Source organism: Priapulus caudatus, unplaced genomic scaffold (assembly GCF_000485595.1).
Source record: "Priapulus caudatus unplaced genomic scaffold, Priapulus_caudatus-5.0.1 Scaffold1750, whole genome shotgun sequence".
NCBI lineage: Eukaryota > Metazoa > Priapulida > Priapulimorpha > Priapulimorphida > Priapulidae > Priapulus > Priapulus caudatus.
Window position 1 is genome coordinate 26,392 of NW_014578811.1, and position 19,352 is coordinate 45,743.

A 19,352-nucleotide genomic window follows, 5' to 3' on the forward strand; every position below is an offset into this window, starting at 1 on the left:
GGGCAAAGGTACTCCCCACGCCCTCTATTGCCCTATTTGTCCCTACTCTGAAAATATTGGCATACTCTCAAAAATCTCTAGGGGGCAACTGCCCCTGCTGCCCCCCCCCCCCCGCTGCGTACGGCCCTGTGTGGAAGGGTAGTGTTGAGAGGGTGTATGAATCCAGTGTGTGTTTACTGTTATAACCACAGGCACTTGAAACGTTTCAATAAAATATAATGCTAAATAAATACGAAATCTAATACTACTACTACTAGTACTACAAAATTCTTAATGTTTCTATACTCTCTTTCACCTATTATTGCCGACAGTTTCCTGTCAATTCCGTGTAAATGCTCTATGCACACACACTAATGCCGCCATTGCTCACTGTGCACAGTGACTGTTAATATATATATATTATAGTAATATCAGGCCCGTAGCCAGGGGGGGGATTCGAACGAACCCCCCCCCCTCCCGAGCCCCCCCGAGCCAAAAATTTTTTTTTTTAATTTGCACGAATTTCACCTCAGGTCGCTCTATTTTAGTGTAATAATTGCAAAATCTCCATCGTGCGGGAGGGTGAACAGTGAACACCCCCCTCCCACACCCTCCCCCCGCTCGGTTGCTTGGCTTCCTCGCCTGGTCGCTTCGCGCCCGAGAAGGGGCATGTACAGGGGAGGTCCAGGGAGTCCGAACCCCCCCTTGCTCGGGCAGAAAACGCATCTGAGGGGGTCTAATTTTAAAAAATTTCGGGGGGAGTGCCCCCCAGACCCCCCCTTCGCGTGCTCGCAACTTTGGGTTACGGTTAGTCCCCCCCTCTCTATTATCTCATGCGTATATAGATTTGATAGAATTGCCTGTGAATTTTAAAATCTGTCAGTGTGCATGATTTGGAGTATGTGCAGGGGTCAAAATAAGCGATGGTCCGATGGTCCGGGGCCATCAAATAATCAGGAGGACCATCAGATTTTCAAAGTTGACAAGTTGATTGTTCAAGATTGAATATTTTGGTCAAATTTTACGGTAAATTTCTTGCACGCCACATTACTATTAGAGAACAATTTGAAATTTAGGAGGACCATCTAAAATTTAGGAGGACCATCTAAATTTCTAACTAGATGGTACTGTGGACCATCTCTTTTTTTCTCCTCATTTCTACCCCTGATGTGTGCTTAATTTGCTTAGTGAGATCACGTTTCACGTCATGGTAATGTTTTGTGATTCTATCTTTGTATTGGGGGATAGGTATTCCCATGTTGTGTGTCGCCACATTGAATTTTGGTTTTTAAGTTTTTACAGTCTGTTAGTGAGCACATGCGTGGTGCATGTATGAATTCCCTTTTTTTTGTCCCATGTATGTTCCCAGCTCACTCCTAATAATCACCCAATCACCACCCAACTTCACCCTGCAAAATAAGGCGTGTACGGACGGACATAGGGCAAAATAAAGCTGCATTATCTTTTGAGACGTAAAAATAATTGGAATAGCTTGATGAGGCTGATAAAAGTTGAAACTAACTGTTCATTACTAACATGGCATCGACTATTTTAGCCGAAGCTCTAGAAGCTAGTACAGTGAAACCCTACCTCATAGTCAGAACTGTTCAAATGTGTGAACATTTTTAATGTAGGTTAATATATAATTTGCATCCCATTCTGATTTTGCCAGGCTATTTCCTACCATTGTCTAAAACCATACATTGTAACTGATAATGGTTATGTGGCAAGTAACAAATATTTTTGACATGTATAGCATAGACAATTAATAAAAGAATAAAATGGTAAAAAATGTTATTTGTACTTTCAAACACGTATATAAAGTTTGTGTTGTGAGATCATGATAGTTGACACTTGTCTATAATATCAAAACACACATCAATGCGTTGGCTTCATTCAGGCTTGGAAGTCAATGAGCTTGATTTCGATGAAACCCTGCAGGAGCTTGACAACGTGGACCTACAACAAGCAGGGACAGATCCTGGAGTGTATGGACAGATTAAGAGTGAAATACAATGGTGTGTATTTGTATAGTATCTAGTTTCTTCATACCAGAAAGGAACAGGATTCTTGTTGTGATTGTGGTATTGTCCATTAACTACACCACACCCCTGAGTATGATAATATAGTTTATTGTGCAATGATACGTTTTTCAAGTGGTTAGGATTTTTTTTACTGTGCCACAGACACACCCCTTGCAATCCTCTATCAGTTCTGAGGCATATACATCAGCTGTGAAAACATAGTATTACTGGGCTGGGATTATCAAAAGTAAGCACAGCTAGTAATTAAGGCAATTAAGCAAATAAGGCATGTCGCAGGATTTATAGGATATTGCAAGCTAGCTTCAGGTGTGTAGGCATGTTGGATGCGACATGCATTAAAAGCCTGTGGAGATCCCTGTCATCCATTCCAACGTTGATATTTGTGATCTAAAACTGATGCATCGATCAGTGTCACTGGTCTTATACTTTACATTACATTGTGTAATTTATATAGGTCCATGGAAGAGCTAGCACGCTACATGGATGTGTGCAATTATAGCAAGCAGGATCGCGTAGCAAGCATAATCATCTGATTGTCGATTAATATGTAGATTGCGCTTTTAATGTGGAACCAAATTGTTATGTTTCTTTACAGGGATCTAATGCGACAGCAAAAGCGTGCAAGTTGGAAAACTGTTGAGAGAAAGTATTTCAAGCCAGAGCAAGAAACCAATCTCATGACGTGGGCAGCAAAAGACCAGTTACGTTACCTGCACAAAGAATATCCCAAAGAGTGGCCTGTGGAGAGACTTGCTGAAGCTTTCCCTATATCCATTGATGGTGCATTTACATTGTTTATTAATATATTGCATAAGGTGCTTTTTAAATTGTGTTTCATAGGCAGGGGCCCATTGTCAGAAACAAAATTAGTCTTAACATTAGTCTTAACATTAACAATTTCTCCTAGACCGTCGACATCACTTTGTTTCGTATTGTTATGAGGAAATCTGCTATGATTTTTCATTCTCGTAACTTCACAGCGTTTCTGTCAACGGTCTAAGAGAAAAAGTTAATGTTAAGACTAATGTTAAGACCAATTTTGTTTCTGACAACGGGCCCCAGGTTTCCTATTGCAAGGTTACTATAAATGGCTTGTATGGCAATAACCCTATTAGTCAATTATTAGGACTCGATTCTAAATTATCTGAAATGAAGATTAGCATGGACATAGTGTGAAGTAAACGGACTGTAGTGCACTTAAACCAGCAAAATTCTAAATACTACAATTAACCATCAAATTTAGCAGCAAATCAACAATTATTGCTTATTTACGTGCACTAGTTTTTTACTGCACACTACATGCATGCTAATCTTGCCTTAAGTACAACAGCTTTGTTAATTACATGCACACACGTTCCTTACACGTGGCCCAGGTGTTAAGCGTCTGCTGAAAAGTGAATGGGCACCAAGGAGCGAAGTCGAACTCAGAGCCCATGACACCAAGGTGAGTAGGAGGTGGAAGGCGCTGCGCACTGGTAAAGGTCTAAAGCAGCTTGGCATCTCTCAAAGGACTCTGCAGCTCATAGACGAAGGGAAGATTCAGATAGGAAATGGTGAAGCTATCAAGACTCTCCCCATCGGTGAGTATTCAGATCGTATCACCAAGAGGTAATCATGCCAAGTAGTTACTTTATGTTCAATGCTGCTAAATGTTAACTTGTGTTACTACTCCATATTATACTCTCAGGCTTTCCAGCGGCCCTAAAATTCCTAAAAATTCCTAAAATTTTGAGCTCGTCCTAAAATTCCTAAAAAAACTTTAAAAATGTATGAAATTCATATACAATTTTATTCAAATTCCTAAAAAAAAAATTCCACAGATATGTTTGGAGTTTTTGGTGATGAGATGATGAACTTTTGCTTTGTAATTTAATCAGTAATGGATGTTTTCTAGTTATCTTTATACAGAGTGAGTATTGTGACTCAGTCTACCAGTGATTCCTGTCTTGATGTGTCTGATTATACGACCCTGTTCCTGGCTGGATGTACATGACATGCCTAATTTGCATGAAACTTGATCATGTACAGTCGTATCGAGGACATGGAGGATAGGAATAGCTGGTAGACTGGACACATACCACATAGAACTTTATCTGTAAGTTAACACGTTGATGTTTATGAAAGGTAAGTGACTTATTTTATCCCTAAAATGTTTAGATTCATCCCTAAAAATTCCTAAAATAGCCCTAAAAAAAACTGAATTTCTCCCTAAAATTAGCCCTAAAATGTTGTCAAGGACTGCTGGAAAGCCTGTACTCTTCCATTCGAATTCAAGCTTCTTGTGGAAATAATAAATTGTTGCAGAAGGTAAGCGTGTAGATGGCTGAAATTTTATTCGTTTTTTGTAGGAAAGGTGGATATGATGCTCTTTCAGCGCATGGACACCAAAACAATCCAGCCCGTGTCAGGCCCATTCACCAAAATGATAAAGGAATACATTGAAGCAAAAAAATCAGCACTGACGTCTGGGACTGGTAAATATTGTATGTGTGGTTATTTGCCTAATAAATATCATTCACGAGCTGAAGATTGAAATGGGCACTGTACTAACTAATGGGCCATTGTCCTGCCCCTCCAGATAACAAACACCAATTTTCAACCGATTGTGGATATGCATTATAATGGCCGTTTTCACCGCTTACATCTTTGCAGATGAAAATAAGGCTACAGTGCGAATGTTGTCGAAGAGTAATCCAGCAAAGGTCTCAGCAGAAACACGACGTCAGGACCCTCAAGAACAATCCTACTCTCGTGTGGCCTTCAACAAGACAGAAGTCAAGTTAGCTGAGGTGAAGGAAGCCATGATATCAATATAGCAATGGGTCATCTAACCTGTGTGTTAAATTAAGTCAGATAAACATTTGAAAGCTTTAAAAATAGAGCAGGTACCCTTGTTATAGATTACAGCAAAATGACGAGTACAAATATATTATAGTGCAGTTTCTTTGACCTCGAACATCTATTTATTTAATGAATCTTTTACTGCATATCATTTATATAAGAACATAATTATCAGCATACAGACGTGTGGATCAAGCATCGAGAATAATGGCAGGAGTATGTTTATATGTACGTTATTGTATTCCTTATAATAATGTTTAAGGGTGTTTAGAACTGATTATTGTGGTATTTCTGCTGTGTAGGTGAAAGAGGAGCTTGAAGATCAGGCTAATACTATCACAACGGGAGATGAGGACCTTGACAGCTTATACCAAGAATGGGTTCGTGGACAGAAGCGGCTGAAACAAGCAGTGAGACAAATCCCACATAAAGAAAAGTCACTGCAGGTAGGCATGAAGCATAGTGTTTATGACATTGTGAAATATATGACAAATGAACTAATGCCAATTATCAAGCAAACCAAGGAGGGTGGCCCAAACCCGTGTTGAAACCTCTTTGACCTCAGCGGATGATTAAAAGTATTGAGGCTGATTGGTCAATGTGATTACAAAATATATATTTCACATATAAAATTTCTGTATCGTATGCGGATTTATAGGATGACATAGCTATGTCATTTTGTCAAAGTTTTTACAGTAGATTATATTATTTGCAGGAGGAAAATGCAAAAGCAGCCAGAGTGACCACTAGAGGAAAATACAAGGAGCATTTCCCAATGCAGTACGATGATCACCAGCAGGAGTCTTTTGTATATAGCAGCAATAGTGGTTATGTGAACCCTCTAGGTAAAAAGCCGAGCTACCCTGATAAAATAGAAGTCCCACGACAAAGTCAGAAAACTGCTGGATCAGAGGATGGAATAACTTATAGACGGGGTAATGTGTTTTACGATGAAAATGGAGATTTCCTATATAAAGTACCAGGTTCATGATAGGAATTACGGATAAATGATCAGGAATAAATGTATTGGTAATGTTTACATATTTATCATGTAGGCCTATATGTACATATACAGTAAAAGTATAGAGAGTATAGAGCTACATTGTAATATTACTGAATAAACAAACACTGTAAAATATACTGATATCTGATTAATAGCATAATATATTATTATTATATATCATTACTAGCTGCGGGTACCCGCTGCGCTGGGTAAAATCGTGCTACTAATTTATAGTACTAATAATGGGACAGAATAGGAACATTGACAATAACATTGCAGACAATATTAATATTTAGAAATGAGTGTAATAAGATAATAAGCATGGGAAAAACGAAAAAAGCTGTTGCGTATGACATTTATATGACAGCACAACCGAACTTAGAACCCCTGGGACATAATAGTAATATGGTATAAATGACAAAAAGTTATTATAAGAGCATGTAGAATGGGTTGGACTTTCATTTGAAAGCCTCTTTATAAAGAATGTTTTTCGTCTTATTCTCTGGTGCAAATATGTAGAGATTCCTGGCGTCTCCAACTCTTGAGCTCCCCACGTACAGCTATCATGTGAGATCGTAGCATGAATAAAAGGAATATAGTATCAGGAAGCTAATAATGAGAAATTTGTCATTATGGCTGCTCATAGTATAGATAGAGACACGCAACCATGCACATTGAAATGAAGAAATTTTCCTACTGAATCAAAAACTGCATAGCATTAGCATAGCTTTACAATGCATTCTGAGATCGTAGCATCTGAACTGAACCTCTGAGCTGAGTGAGTAGTGCCTCTGAACTGGTGAAACTGGTGCTGGTTGTGGGTGTGTTTTAGTATTGGTTTCGGTTTCACAATACAGCAGCCGGATGAGTGAGGGAATCGATTTTATTCTGTGTGGCAGCACTGTACAGCGAGTGCTGACATTGTGTGAAGATTCACGAATTGACGGGTTTTTCACAGAATTTTTCGGTGAGTTTGACAGGTTTTTTTCATCTAGGACACTCCCCGTGTATAAGAGATGGCCCTGTGAAAATTGCATCCAGATCGCTTGGGCGGTTTGGCCGCCTATAGGAAGATACATACATACGAACTCAATATAATATAGATATTAGTGTAATTCAATTAAGACAATGTAAGAGATGCTTTCGTGGCTTAGTGGTTAGGCCACGTGTACTGTCCACAGAAGGCTGTGAGTTCAATCCCCGGCCGGGGCAGTGAATTTTCTCAAGGTGTAAAAACCTTGCTCTCAACATTGGAGACTGTGAATCTCCGTGGCTCGGATGACCACGTAAAATGGCGGTCCGTCTCCAGTAATACGAAAGCCAACGGGGACGTAAAAGAACCACTGAGGGCGCAAAAACAAACTCTGGCTGTGACCACACTCAGTGACATTCAGTGCCATTCGCTATAGCTATATATAGCGCTGTTGGCGGACAGTTTACCCCTGATCTGTAAGGTTGGCAAAGGAAGGGCATCCTGCTGTAAAAATCGCCACAAACACAAAAAATGACTAGTCATTCAAATCAAGAGATGAGCCAGGATAATCAAAACTAGGATGTTAAAAAAAATTAAGTATTCATTATTTAGTTGACATTGCTACGTCTTCTAATTTCAACCCAAAGTGTTCAACTGCCCTGTAGTATAGATATTAATTATCCATTTACAAGACTGTGGAATACTGCTCACCGCTACGATTACTTTAGTTTGACAGAATAGTTGTTGTACAAGCCATGGCAAATGTATAGAACTGTCGCTAAGAATAGAACAAATATATTCAAAATGAATTTAGATTACATTTATTTATTTACTTTGTACAATAAAACTAGTCACAATTAATTGAAAAATGTAACAAAAATGCTAAATCATGTAATCATGTAATAACATCATTGCTGTAATTTATTTACCCATCTACCTAATGCTCCGTGTACTCTGAGCACAAGTGTATAACTAAACATAAGAGTGGCACTCATCACAACAAAACCCACTCCTTCGAACATGAACTTTGGTGCAAATATTTTCCATACCATGAGATGGCGCCTATGTAGACCAGCAGAAGCCATTGCAGCTAAAACCTGAAATCACCACCACACAAATTTATGCTTTATAATGGGTGAACGTGTTTTATATTAAATGGAAAGTGTTTCACAAATGTGTTTGACATGCTATCTCGAAAAATCCCAACACACATATTAGATGAACAGGGCTAGACTGTTATCTTCATGATGGCAGATTTTACTTGTGTATCCAACCCATTGTGCAACATTATTTTTCCCACAACTTGGCATTCAACACTCAGACTTGGCATTACAGACGACGTCAACGGCAACAAAAAATCAGTGGGTCTAGCACAAGTCGGCTCCCTGCCAGACCCACTGTCCGATACAGAAAAAAAGAGATTTCACATGCCCTGGTAAAGTACAGTTAAGTTTCAATGAACATGAAGGGAAGAGGGACATGGTTAATTACCTTTAGCCCATGTGCGGTGACTACCATGATACAGAGACGGTTCAGCGCGAGACGAAACTGTTGGTCATAATTCTGCAATACGAACTCGCCCTGCTTCTGCAGCTCTTCATCTCTCTGGTTGGTTTTGTAAGCTGTTGGAAAGCCTGCGACATAAAGGTTAAAAATAATAAAGCATACACAAAGGTTGCTGACCAGCCATGCTTTTACTCGCAGAGATATCGTGTTTTAACTTCGCCATGTTCAAGCTGCAAGTAATACAACCTTGATCCAAGAATATCTAGGAAAATTTTGAAAGCGATTAAAATAGTGTAGTCAATCGCCTGTAACGGCAGTTACTTTTAACACGGTGTGGAGTGATGTCTGCGGACAATAATTAACAGTTGATGTCTGCCATGAATATTGGCAAGAACAGAATACTTGCCTAACTTTGCCAGGCTTCTTCCTTGTGAGAACGGCCAGATGATGAGGAGAGGTGTTGCTAGTGCGAACAACACATACGACGCATAGGTGTTCAGCAGCAGCAGGATGCCGGGAACAATGTTATTTACATAGTCGCCATGGAAACCCGTATATGCAGCATCCCAATTTATCGTGGGAAAGCTGGCCTGGTGTCCAGTCGTGTAAAAGCCGGAGAATGCTATCATCTGCCACATGACTACAGCCCACCATGGTACCTCCACTTTATCTATGCCTATATATGGAGGGGAAACACAAAACTGTAGAGTTAGGTAATAATTCTAATATTTACAAAGTAGTCTAAAGTGTGTCATGTGCATGGCAATTAAATTAAAGTCTATTGCCTTGAAATTACTTCACTTCTGGCTGGCATAGCAACAATTAGACTATCTATCCAAAAAATAAAAAAAATAAAAACCTGACGGATGATACTAGACATCGGCCAGATTTTTATCTGACCTTTACACATGAGCAACTACAATACAATATTATGGAAATCTTGGGTTTAGTTAAACAATAAAGCAGCTTGTCACCTGACACTTGTGAGGTTGCCACACAGCTGTACATCTCGAGAAATAGGAACATGGATGTAAGCAGGAGGAACACTCCCCACGCAAATCCGTCACCTAGCAACAGCAGCAGAACAACGGCAGCAATGACGAGCACAGTGATCACAACACTGGAGTAGACTGTTGCTAGGCCATAGACCGTGACTGCATGCCTCTCAGTTGGGGCTTGACCCATGTGCTGCTGCCACTGCAAATTCATCTGATAGTAAACCTAGAATAGACAGAAGAAAGCACATTACTGGAGAATTAGATCGTTTAGTAGAAGCGGCCTAACGTTGCCAATGTCAATATAGCAAAACATTTTAAGGTAGTAATGGCCAAAAAACCATATTAGAGAATGACTGTGAAGAGTATGACGGAACCATTCCAACATGGACGTAAATTCAAACAGAATTCATACACATTTTGCCACAGTTATTACCTAACATACGAGTTACCTGTGGAATTAACTTCTTGTCCTTCTCAGCATAAAGCATCTTTTCAGGTTGGTAGATGAATAAGGGACTGATTACAATCACGCCTATGCAGCAAACAGCTAGACCATACACCAAGAATGGAAACATCATGTGTTGCCAGCTGGGCAGCTTATCTATGATCGACTGTGAAAGGCTGGTAAACGCCCAGTACAAGCTCACCGACACAGACATCAGAGGAAGCGCATATTTAACGGCGATCACACTGATGGCATGGCCATTCAAGTTCCCAAAGTGTCGCATCCACAGACGCAGCAGGTAGGGGAGCAAGCACACGGCAAGTAAAGAAGTGAAGTATCGAGTATTTTTGTATACGGTCATGGCAGAGATGGCTGAAAGCGGTTGAGTAAATCTGGACAGCTCGCAGTCCCACTGCTCCTCTCTGCACCTCCAGAATTCCTGGCTAAAGCGCAATACACAATTGAGGCCTATGGCCATACAGAACAGCACAAACCGGTAGTCTGTTATGATGTTATACAGGTCAAACTGAACCGGCCGTGTCTTATGTTGCTCCCTCTTTGGTTTGAGAGGTGGTGCCTGATGTTGGCAGCTGACTATGAATAACACCCAGATCAGCGACTGGCAGAGAAACGAAGAGGTGGAATCCTCGTGCACAACGTAGCTGTTGGAGAACACAGCTAGGGAGTAGACAACAACCACAAACAGAGGTGCACTTTCCAGAAGAGGCATGGAAGTGGATGGTCTGCATAGATTTGCTTTACAAATGAAAGGAGCCTGACTCATAAGGTACACTGTCACTGTGATTAACATGGCAACCGCAACAGATATTGCTGACAAATCCGGAAGAATGCAGAAAAAGATGAACAGCATACTGGAGCTCATTAGAGTCGAAAACGTGAACCACTTCGTCGCCGTGGTTCCCGACTTGTCAATCATGTCTATACAATGTATATTTCTTGTAATAACCATGCCTGCCATGATGGTCAAAACGGAAAGGCAAATGCCACCACAGATTGCTACCACGTCGAATTTTGCCCATACTTGTTGGCTCATGGACTTTACTGAGTCTAAATAGTTGATCAACTGATCTTTCACTTCGTTAATAGATGCACTTATATTAACTGCCGATATATTGTGCCTAAGAGATGCCCATGTTTCCATACTGCTGTTCAGCTGTTTCTTGAGCTGCTTGTATTTTATGTATGGAAAATCCTTGTTAGTTTTCGTGTATTCATCCAAATACCTAGCTACCTAAAAAAATAAACAATGTATATAATAATAATATAGACAAAGTTTTCACAAACCATAATAATGAATGTAAGAATAGAGTTCATTTCATATAGTGTTTAATTTGCATGTATATTCAGAGTTCTCCCAATGAATTACTAAAGGCACGTCCGGCAATCGGGCAATTCATCCCCGATTGCTAATTGAAATCAATTACATGTATCATATGCAATGCTAATAATGCAAGGAATTAATGCATGTCAATGCTGGGCAATTAATGCATGTTGGAGGATTTATGGGATATTGGAAACTAGCTTTAGGGTTGAAGGAAATAAAAGTGTGAGTTAATTAACTTTTTAAAGGCCTGAGGAGAACCCTGATATTTATAATACTAAATTTATAACTTAACATACTACTAGGAAAATAAGCCATTTGCATATTTTATATGCACAATATATTTTCTACCTGAATATGTGGAGCACAGTTTCAAATTTCATGTCTTAGCAAGTACTGGCCATCATATAAAGTGAGTTATAATATTCAAGTACTGCAATATTTGCCAGATATTTTTGACAATCTCATATCTAAGAATGTCACAGAAAGAAACACATACCTGTACAGAATTGAGTAACAAAGCCTCCACTACAGATAGTTCACCCTTCAGATCAGAGGGTGTGCTCCCTCCACCTGAAAATAGTTCTGGTATGATGGTTCCAAGATTGGAAAATGGCACTGGCAATCCAAGTAGCAGTGATAAAGTGGGAACTATATCTATCTGCGAGACAGCTCTCCTTGTGCTCTGTAAAGACGATAAATATATTTTTAAGTACAGCTTTTTAAGTGGATAACATTTTGCAGCAGATTGTGGCACCATATCTAGTTATTTACATTTTACGTTCTACTTATAATAAAAATCAGTGAGTCCATGTTAAAAACATTTAAACAGATATACACATTTAGATCTAACAATAGTTTTTATGTTGATATTTACTTAAAAAGGTAAATTCACCTGGTTTCGTTTAGCATCCATGAATGGCTTATGACTAAAGACAAAGAGAGCTGAATCGACTTCATCAGCACTGTCGCCTCCATGGTCTCCAGTTTTTGTCATACCATGATCTCCCATTACCAGTAGGAGAGTGTCGTTAGGCAATTCAGCAACAACTGACCTGCAAAGTAATTTCAATTTTGCCATACACGGGACGTATATAAATATATATATACTAGACAAGTTTGTTAAAGATTTTTCTCATATTCTTAATGCTCAAAACACATACCTCACTACTCTATCCATCTGGTTTAACTTTTCAGCCATGGATGGATGGCGAGGTCCATACCGATGTCCACAATGATCAACACCAAGAAAATGGGCAATGAGCACATCCCAGTCAGGCAGTTTGATTTCTGGCACCAGATGGTCTATAATTCCATTGTCTACTGTGTGCAGGTCTTTAACATTGAATGACGGAAATGAATATTGTCGATGAAAGCGATTTGGGAACAGCCCTGTCCATGTGTCATCCCCCATGAATGTTACTTTCAAACCTGACATTACAATTTGGTCTATGATATTGTCTTCCTTTATTTCCGAACTAGCAAAATTTGCTCCTACTTCAACAAAAGTGGGAAGACTTCCCGTTGTCATTCCTTTTAGGCGTTGCATTGTTGTCGTCGGTGGATCTGCGATGAACTTATACAACTGTGCTGACCTCGGGTGGCTAACAAGCAATTCACCAAGCACGGGAAACTTGTTTGCATAACTTGGTAAATTGGCTTGAGAACTGTCATGACTAGGCACGGCAAAGTCGTACCGCAGACCATCAATGATCAGTAACACTACTGAGGTGAAACTACTGCTTGGACAACAGCTGTAATTCGCAGCCGGGTCCAAACATTTAGCACTCTTAAAAGAGGGCGTCAAATAGGTGACGAGGTTTTTCCGGTGATCTGTCGACAACGTCTCTTTTTCTACGATACACTGACTGACATTGCCAAGTTCCGATCGTGACAACAAAAACCCTCTTATAAAGACATATAAGGACGCCGTGTGCATGCAAAATAATGATATTAAACAGAGAAACGTCAGACGGTATAAATTCATTGTCGATATATTCAGGTCTCAAGCCTAAATCAATAAGACAGACGTAAAATAGACAGACGACGGAGATAGATTGAGAGACTAACGAACTCATGTTATGGGAGCCGCCATAACCGACACGCGATAACATCGCCCTCTAGTGTTTGAATAGTACGTGCAAGGTCCACACAGAAATATATAGACAATCTAATCTATATTTGAGTTCGTATGTATGTATGTATGTGTGTATGTATGTATGTATGTATGTATGTATGTATATGTATGTATGTATCGTACCCTATGGACGGCCAAACCGCCCAAGCGATCTGGATGCAATTTTCAGAGAGCGATTTCCTATACCCGGGGAGTGTATATACATGGGTGTATGCAGGGGGGGGGGTCGTGAGGGTCGTACGACCCCCCCAAAATTTCAAAAGGTCCACATTTTTTCCAAAGACATTTTTTTGCGAGGGCCTTTTCACAATGACATAAATGAAAACATAATTGATCAGGTACCAGCAATGAGTCCAAAGACCTCGCGTGACGTAAATCTATCCCAATTCCAGCAATTCTGAAACTGAGCCTTTTTTTAAACACAATTTTTTGTTTAAAAAAAACTGAGTTCAAAAAAGAGAGAAAGACTCTGACAAAGACAAAGACAAAGACAAGACAAGATCAAGACAAGATCAAGACAAAGACAAGTTAAACAGTTCAAAAGACTTTTCAACTGAGTCAGAAAACTTGTTTAAAAAAACTGATAAAAAAACTTCAAATTTTTGTTTTAAAAACTGACTTTTTTTTGGAAACAACATTTTTTGGTTTCAATTAAATTGTATTGACATTTTAATCACATCTTGCTGTTATTTCATTGTGAAAAGGTCCAAAAAATTATGATCACGACCCACCCAGAAAAAATCCTGGATACACCCCTGATATAATTCCTAGACGAAAAAAATCCCTCAAAACGTCTATGGTCAAACCAAATATCGTATAGTGCCTCTGGCACTATACGATCTTTGGGTCAAACTGACCGAAAAATCCGTCAAAAATCCGTCAATTTCTCAAACTTCAGATAATTTCAGCACTCACTGTACAGTGCTGCCGCCAGGGGCGTTTACAGGATTTGTACCAGGGGGGTCGATCTAACCGTAACCCAAACATGCGAGCACGCGAAGGGAGGGTCTGGGGTAAACATTTTGAAATTAGACCCCCTTAGATGCGTCTTCTGCGCGAGCAGGGGGGTCCGGACCCCCTGGACCCCCCTCCCCTGTACACGCCCCTGGCCACACAGAAAAATCGATGAATATTTCCCTCGCCTCATCAGCTCCTGGTATTGTGAAACCGAAACCAATACTAAAACAGAGCACAACCAGGACCAGTTGAGAACTTGAGAGGTTACGACTGCATTGTTTATCAAGAGGCTTTCAAATGAGAAGTGCAACCCATTCGTACATGCTGTTATAATAACTTTTTGGCATTTATTTACACCATATTACTATTATGTTCCAGGGGTTATAATTAAGTTGGGTTGTGCTGTGATATAAATGTCATACATAACCGTTTTTTTACCATGCTTATTATCTTATTAAACTGATTTGTAAATATTGATATTGTGTGCAGTGTTATTCTCCATTATTACCCAATCATGTTCCTATTGTGTCCGATTATTAGTAGTATGAATTATAGCACGATTTTACCCAGCGCAGCGGTTACCCGCAGCTATATTATATAGTAGTGTTCACCCTTTTGAGACATGGACCCCTTTCAACATTTTGATAAAAGCTACGGAATCCCCAGAAAATGTGCATACGAACATAAACAAAATAATTTGTATGGGCCTGATTCACGGAACCCCTGAATCCCATCCACAGACTGCAAAGGGGACCATGACCATGCAAAGGGGACCACTGAACTAGAATATTATTTCTATGGATCTACACCACTATAAGCTGTTCCAGTGGTAAATAATAACAGAAAATTAACCCCTGATATAATAACATGTTATTAGTTATTATATACGGCTTACTGGTCCACAATATAGAAATAATATATTAGTTAGGAATTCTCTCCCCCATTCTCTCTATCTATCTGTCCACACAGATAATTTCCCTAGGGGATAGCTAACCTTGGCATTTATCTATGGTACACAGCAGCAACGTAGCTTGAATCACGTACGTTGTGGTCAAAGAGATAACACGTAAACATGAAAACCCTAACATATTGCTATATGAATATATTACGATTATTTAATGATAAAACCGTTATTGTATAAAGATGTACATAAGATTCAATGTTGAACAAATAAAGCATCTAAAGAAGAAATAATGATGCTCTAGAGAACTTTCAATAAAACAGATTTTAAAATAGCACGAGAACCACCGTAGTTACTTGGCTTCAGATAAGTGAGTAGAGTAGAGTCGAGTCGAGTAGAGTAGAGTAGAGTAGAGTAGACTAGAGTAGAGTAGAGTAGAGACAGGGATTGTACTAGCTACCCATATCGCTAGCAATATGAATAATATTCTTAGAAGGGTCTATTTATGCATGCTTACGCATGTAGTAATGGGTTTCACGCCAAACTACATGAACACTAAATTTGCATGTAAACACTGATTTACTGAAGTAGACATCTTTATACTATAGTAATACTATATGCTCAACAATCTGTACTGCCCTGCAAGTTTTTAACGTGGTTCACAGACACAACAAGCTTGTATTTTTGATCACAGTAATGATATGGTGAACAAACAGCTACGTATATATCCTCTACGACGAACTACGTATCTCAGCACGTAGTGAACAAACAACACATCGCTTTCATACATACATGATTCAACAACACACGTAGATTGCCATAATAACTGATGAATAATAATAAAATCACTGGTTCTGTCTCGGCAGCAGCAAGAACCGACAGTAATGTTTTGAATTAAAACAGGATGCTGACCCGACAGTATTGATACTGGATATGCAACTACCTGCCCTTATCCAACAACTCAACGTACTTTAATAAAATGCATGTTACCCTATAGCTAGAGATAATTATTCGACAAAACACAAAAACTTGTCTCTCTCTACGACCTCATGCAGTCTTGAAATCCTAACTGCCTTACACACTAAGGGAATTCCTACAAGTACGCTTAGCAATGCACATTCTACGTGTGTGCTGCTTCGTAAGCACACCACATATTGTAGCAAACACATTCTTACATATTTAGAAACTAAAAATAAATAAGTCTACAGTAGTCACAGCATTGAATCAACCATGAGAAAACAGTCTCCATGCCTAGATGGCGACATACTTAAGGCTGTGTATCACTATGTGTTAAATTGATCCAGTGACCAGTGATGCTATCACCCCTGATGCTTGGTACCGAGATGGAAGTAGAAACGTACACACAGATCAAATATGCATGTTTATATCATGATTTTACCCACCGCAGCACAATAAAACATGACAAATGTAAAGAACCTCTTGACATCCAAACTTTCCATCTCTAACCACAGCCTATCTGAGTAGTAACTTCAAGCTAAAGTCTATGCAAGAGTGTATATAATGTCATATTCATTATTTAGATAAACATATTAAGGCAGAACTACTTGTCTCTCACAACAACATTGACTGACTAGATCTCTAACATTCACTAGCAAGGGAAAAATATTACAAAGTTTAAGTAGAAATGTAGTTTCACACAGGGCTCCCTCTGGATGCTTTAAAATTTGTGCCAAGACTTCAGCCACCAAAGTTATTATTTAGCCACAAATGAAAAACTATCTAGCCACTGCTCACTTTATCGTATGTGCTAAGCAAGGCATAAACAGGTGATGGGTATGGGAAAATATGTGTACGAAATAATATAACATAATTGTACGAAAACATTTTACGGCATGACACTGCAATTTGATGATTTCATTATTGGATCGTAATTTTAAAAGTAGTTAAACCATTCGCCAATTGTATTCCCACTTAGGGTAGTACAATCAACACTGTTATTAATTTACCTCATTTTGCTAAGGTGGCAAATGCCAGCGGTGGCCCTGGTCTTATATAAGTAAGCAGTATTGCACTGATATGATAATATAACAGCTTGTTTAGAAAAAAATACTTATAAAAAATCAAGATAGCATGTGTCATACACTAGAAAATTAATATAAGTATGGTTCATCTACATTGTTTAAAAAGCTGGGTGTACAACCTATATAGGTGTCTATATATGGTACAGGGTCTACGTGCTAAATATATTAATTCACATAGATAATAAGAACACGTAAATTTCAAACTAAAAAATATTTTCATGGCACTGCCACATGGTTTGTAATGCTGCACAGATGACATTAAAATGCAGTTCACATTCAGTATATTTCTGAATCTCTCCTCTACCAACCCCTCATATGGAAAACCCGTTCATGTCGGCTCCAAAGAATGCCCAATTTGACCTCCTCGCTGAACCACCAGATGGCGTCGGCGAAGATATTCTTCTGTCATCGCCCACGTGTCTCGCGCTGTGAGTCGGCGTCACGTCGGAATCCTCCGAGTCCGCATCCCCGCTGGCTTCCGAAGCCATGTTAAGTTCGACAGCCTCCCGGTGGACGCCCTCGTCGTCCGAGTCGTCCGAATCTGAAGCGTCCTCCTCGGTCGAGGCAAGAGGCACATCGCCATTTGTGTTCTCGTACAGCGGCTCCGATCGCTCTGAGTGCATCGAATCGTACATCGGGTCACCGTAGTTCGTCTTGTAGTCCTGTATGGACTCGTTCAGCGACCACAGCTGACACAGCAGCGACATGTCGAGCTGTCGCAGCTGCACCTGCAATGACAAAGCAAGCAACCTTATGCGCCGCCCGCCAACTGGTACGCATATCAGCTCTGTCTCGCAGCTTCACCTACGAGCCTGAAGCGATCGATGTACAGTGGTGCCACCTGGTAATCACAGGAGCAAGCTGTTGCAGCTCTACCTCCAACCAGCAATGTGTTGCCACTTGATAATCACAGCTGCACCATTGCCCGGCTGCACACACAAGCACAGATCGAGCAATGTCACGCCACTCTGCTGCCACCTGGCAATGGGTGTCAATTTAGCACTGTCGTCATACTGCTATAGATCTGCCCTCACAATGCCACTTTCTACCCTAGACATTATAACTAACTTATTACTAACTTGAGCTTTTATCCAATTTCACCTGGCACAAATTTCATTGGGTTGGTTCAGTTATTGAACACAAGCGTTTGATCAAATTTGGCCTTGCCACATGCGTTGTGTTGCTGTGGGAATAATGATCACGCTGTCCCTACCATTTCCCTGCGCAGAACGGCTAGTGCACCGTTCAGGTTTCCGCGTGGGACGACGGGCCTGTTGCTGCCATGCGTCATGTCCTGCTGAATCATCGTGCGCATCATGTGCAGCTTCTCCATCTCCTTCCACTGCTCCCTGTCGTTCATCAGAGCCGACAGGGATTTTGGAAGAGGCGGAAGCTCGTCGAGTGAAGCCATAAAGTTGGAACGTTGTTCGTGGAATGAGTGTACCCGGGTATTGCTTTACATCAAGATAGGATTGTGGTCACTTTGCTATCGTACACGCATGATTACACCAACCTAGAAAAGGGCACGACACAGTTCATAAGCTTGAACTTGAAGCAATGAAGGGTTGGTTCTACGACTCGTACGAGTACGAGTACGCAGTCGAGAAAGTGAAATCGTGTGACGGTGTGTAGATGAATGAATAACGCCATTCACGGCTTATCTGGACAACATCAGTAAACTAAGTTTACGAGTTTACCTCACAAGACGCAGCTTAGTTAGCAAGTACACAAATGATGTTTATCTATAAGCTAAGAGTTAGTAAATGTACCATTTTGGTGCTGACAAATAACTTTTGTGCATTGTGATTGTACTTCTTGAGTATCTTTGTCATGCGCCATCTATTATCATTGTCCAAGGATATTTCAAGAAAATAATTATCTAAATATGTTTTATTCTACTCCAAACATAAATATAGTTATTACCAATAAAATTATTAGGTTTCATGTGTAATATAATTAATTTAAGCTAACGTTGCAAAATTAAAAAACGAAAGTCATCACGCAGCGCGCGAAATCTCAAGAGTCAAAGCATACGATTTAGTGTGAGATCTATGCCCGCAATGTTTAAAGATGGATCAGGAGGAACTCCTGGCTTTACGAAAAGAAAAAAATAGAAAGAAGAAGAAAGGAAACGATAAAGAAGTAACTATTATTGTTGTTTACGTTGCATAGAATAAACGTTT

The 19,352-nt window shown here is 39.8% G+C and overlaps 3 protein-coding genes across 4 annotated transcripts; 1 reads left to right on the forward strand and 2 right to left on the reverse strand.

Annotated features, from left to right (window-relative positions):
• Positions 1-1,879: 1,879 nt before the first annotated feature.
• On the forward strand, positions 1,880-6,014 carry LOC106817510 (the record flags this gene model as incomplete). Of its 2 annotated transcripts, none has more annotated exon segments than XM_014822177.1 (7): positions 1,880-1,997; positions 2,620-2,804; positions 3,398-3,604; positions 4,373-4,507; positions 4,677-4,813; positions 5,168-5,311; positions 5,581-6,014. In XM_014822177.1, coding segments are annotated over 7 exon segments (1,202 nt in total), but the record flags the coding sequence as incomplete, so codon positions are not given.
• Positions 6,015-7,635: 1,621 nt separating this feature from the next.
• Positions 7,636-13,224, reverse strand: LOC106817513 (GPI ethanolamine phosphate transferase 3-like). Its single transcript, XM_014822183.1, has 8 exons — positions 12,296-13,224; positions 12,028-12,187; positions 11,632-11,817; positions 9,795-11,042; positions 9,322-9,568; positions 8,754-9,023; positions 8,333-8,475; positions 7,636-7,938 (listed from the first exon to the last, which is right to left on the reverse strand). The coding sequence occupies exons 1-8, from the start codon at positions 13,117-13,119 to the stop codon at positions 7,750-7,752; spliced, it is 3,267 nt and encodes a 1,088-aa protein (XP_014677669.1). The 5' UTR covers positions 13,120-13,224; the 3' UTR covers positions 7,636-7,749.
• Positions 13,225-15,319: 2,095 nt separating this feature from the next.
• Positions 15,320-19,009, reverse strand: LOC106817514 (protein FAM89B-like). The gene is made up of 3 exons (XM_014822184.1): positions 18,939-19,009; positions 18,383-18,682; positions 15,320-17,897 (listed from the first exon to the last, which is right to left on the reverse strand). The coding sequence occupies exons 2-3, from the start codon at positions 18,578-18,580 to the stop codon at positions 17,481-17,483; spliced, it is 615 nt and encodes a 204-aa protein (XP_014677670.1). The 5' UTR covers positions 18,581-18,682; positions 18,939-19,009; the 3' UTR covers positions 15,320-17,480.
• Positions 19,010-19,352: the final 343 nt, after the last annotated feature.

Bases quoted from the DNA above. Each gene is read 5' to 3' on its own strand.
- LOC106817513 (XM_014822183.1), bottom strand. From the start codon at position 13,119: ATGAATTTATACCGTCTGACGTTTCTCTGTTTAATATCATTATTTTGC. The intron at 9,024-9,321 runs GTGACAAGCTGC...CTCCATATATAG, and splicing joins GGCAACCTCACAAGTGTCAG to GCATAGATAAAGTGGAGGTA. The intron at 7,939-8,332 runs GTAATTAACCAT...TGGTGATTTCAG, and splicing joins TCACCGCACATGGGCTAAAG to GTTTTAGCTGCAATGGCTTC.
- LOC106817514 (XM_014822184.1), bottom strand. From the start codon at position 18,580: ATGGCTTCACTCGACGAGCTTCCGCCTCTTCCAAAATCCCTGTCGGCT. The intron at 17,898-18,382 runs GTAGGGACAGCG...TTGTCATTGCAG, and splicing joins CCGTTCTGCGCAGGGAAATG to GTGCAGCTGCGACAGCTCGA.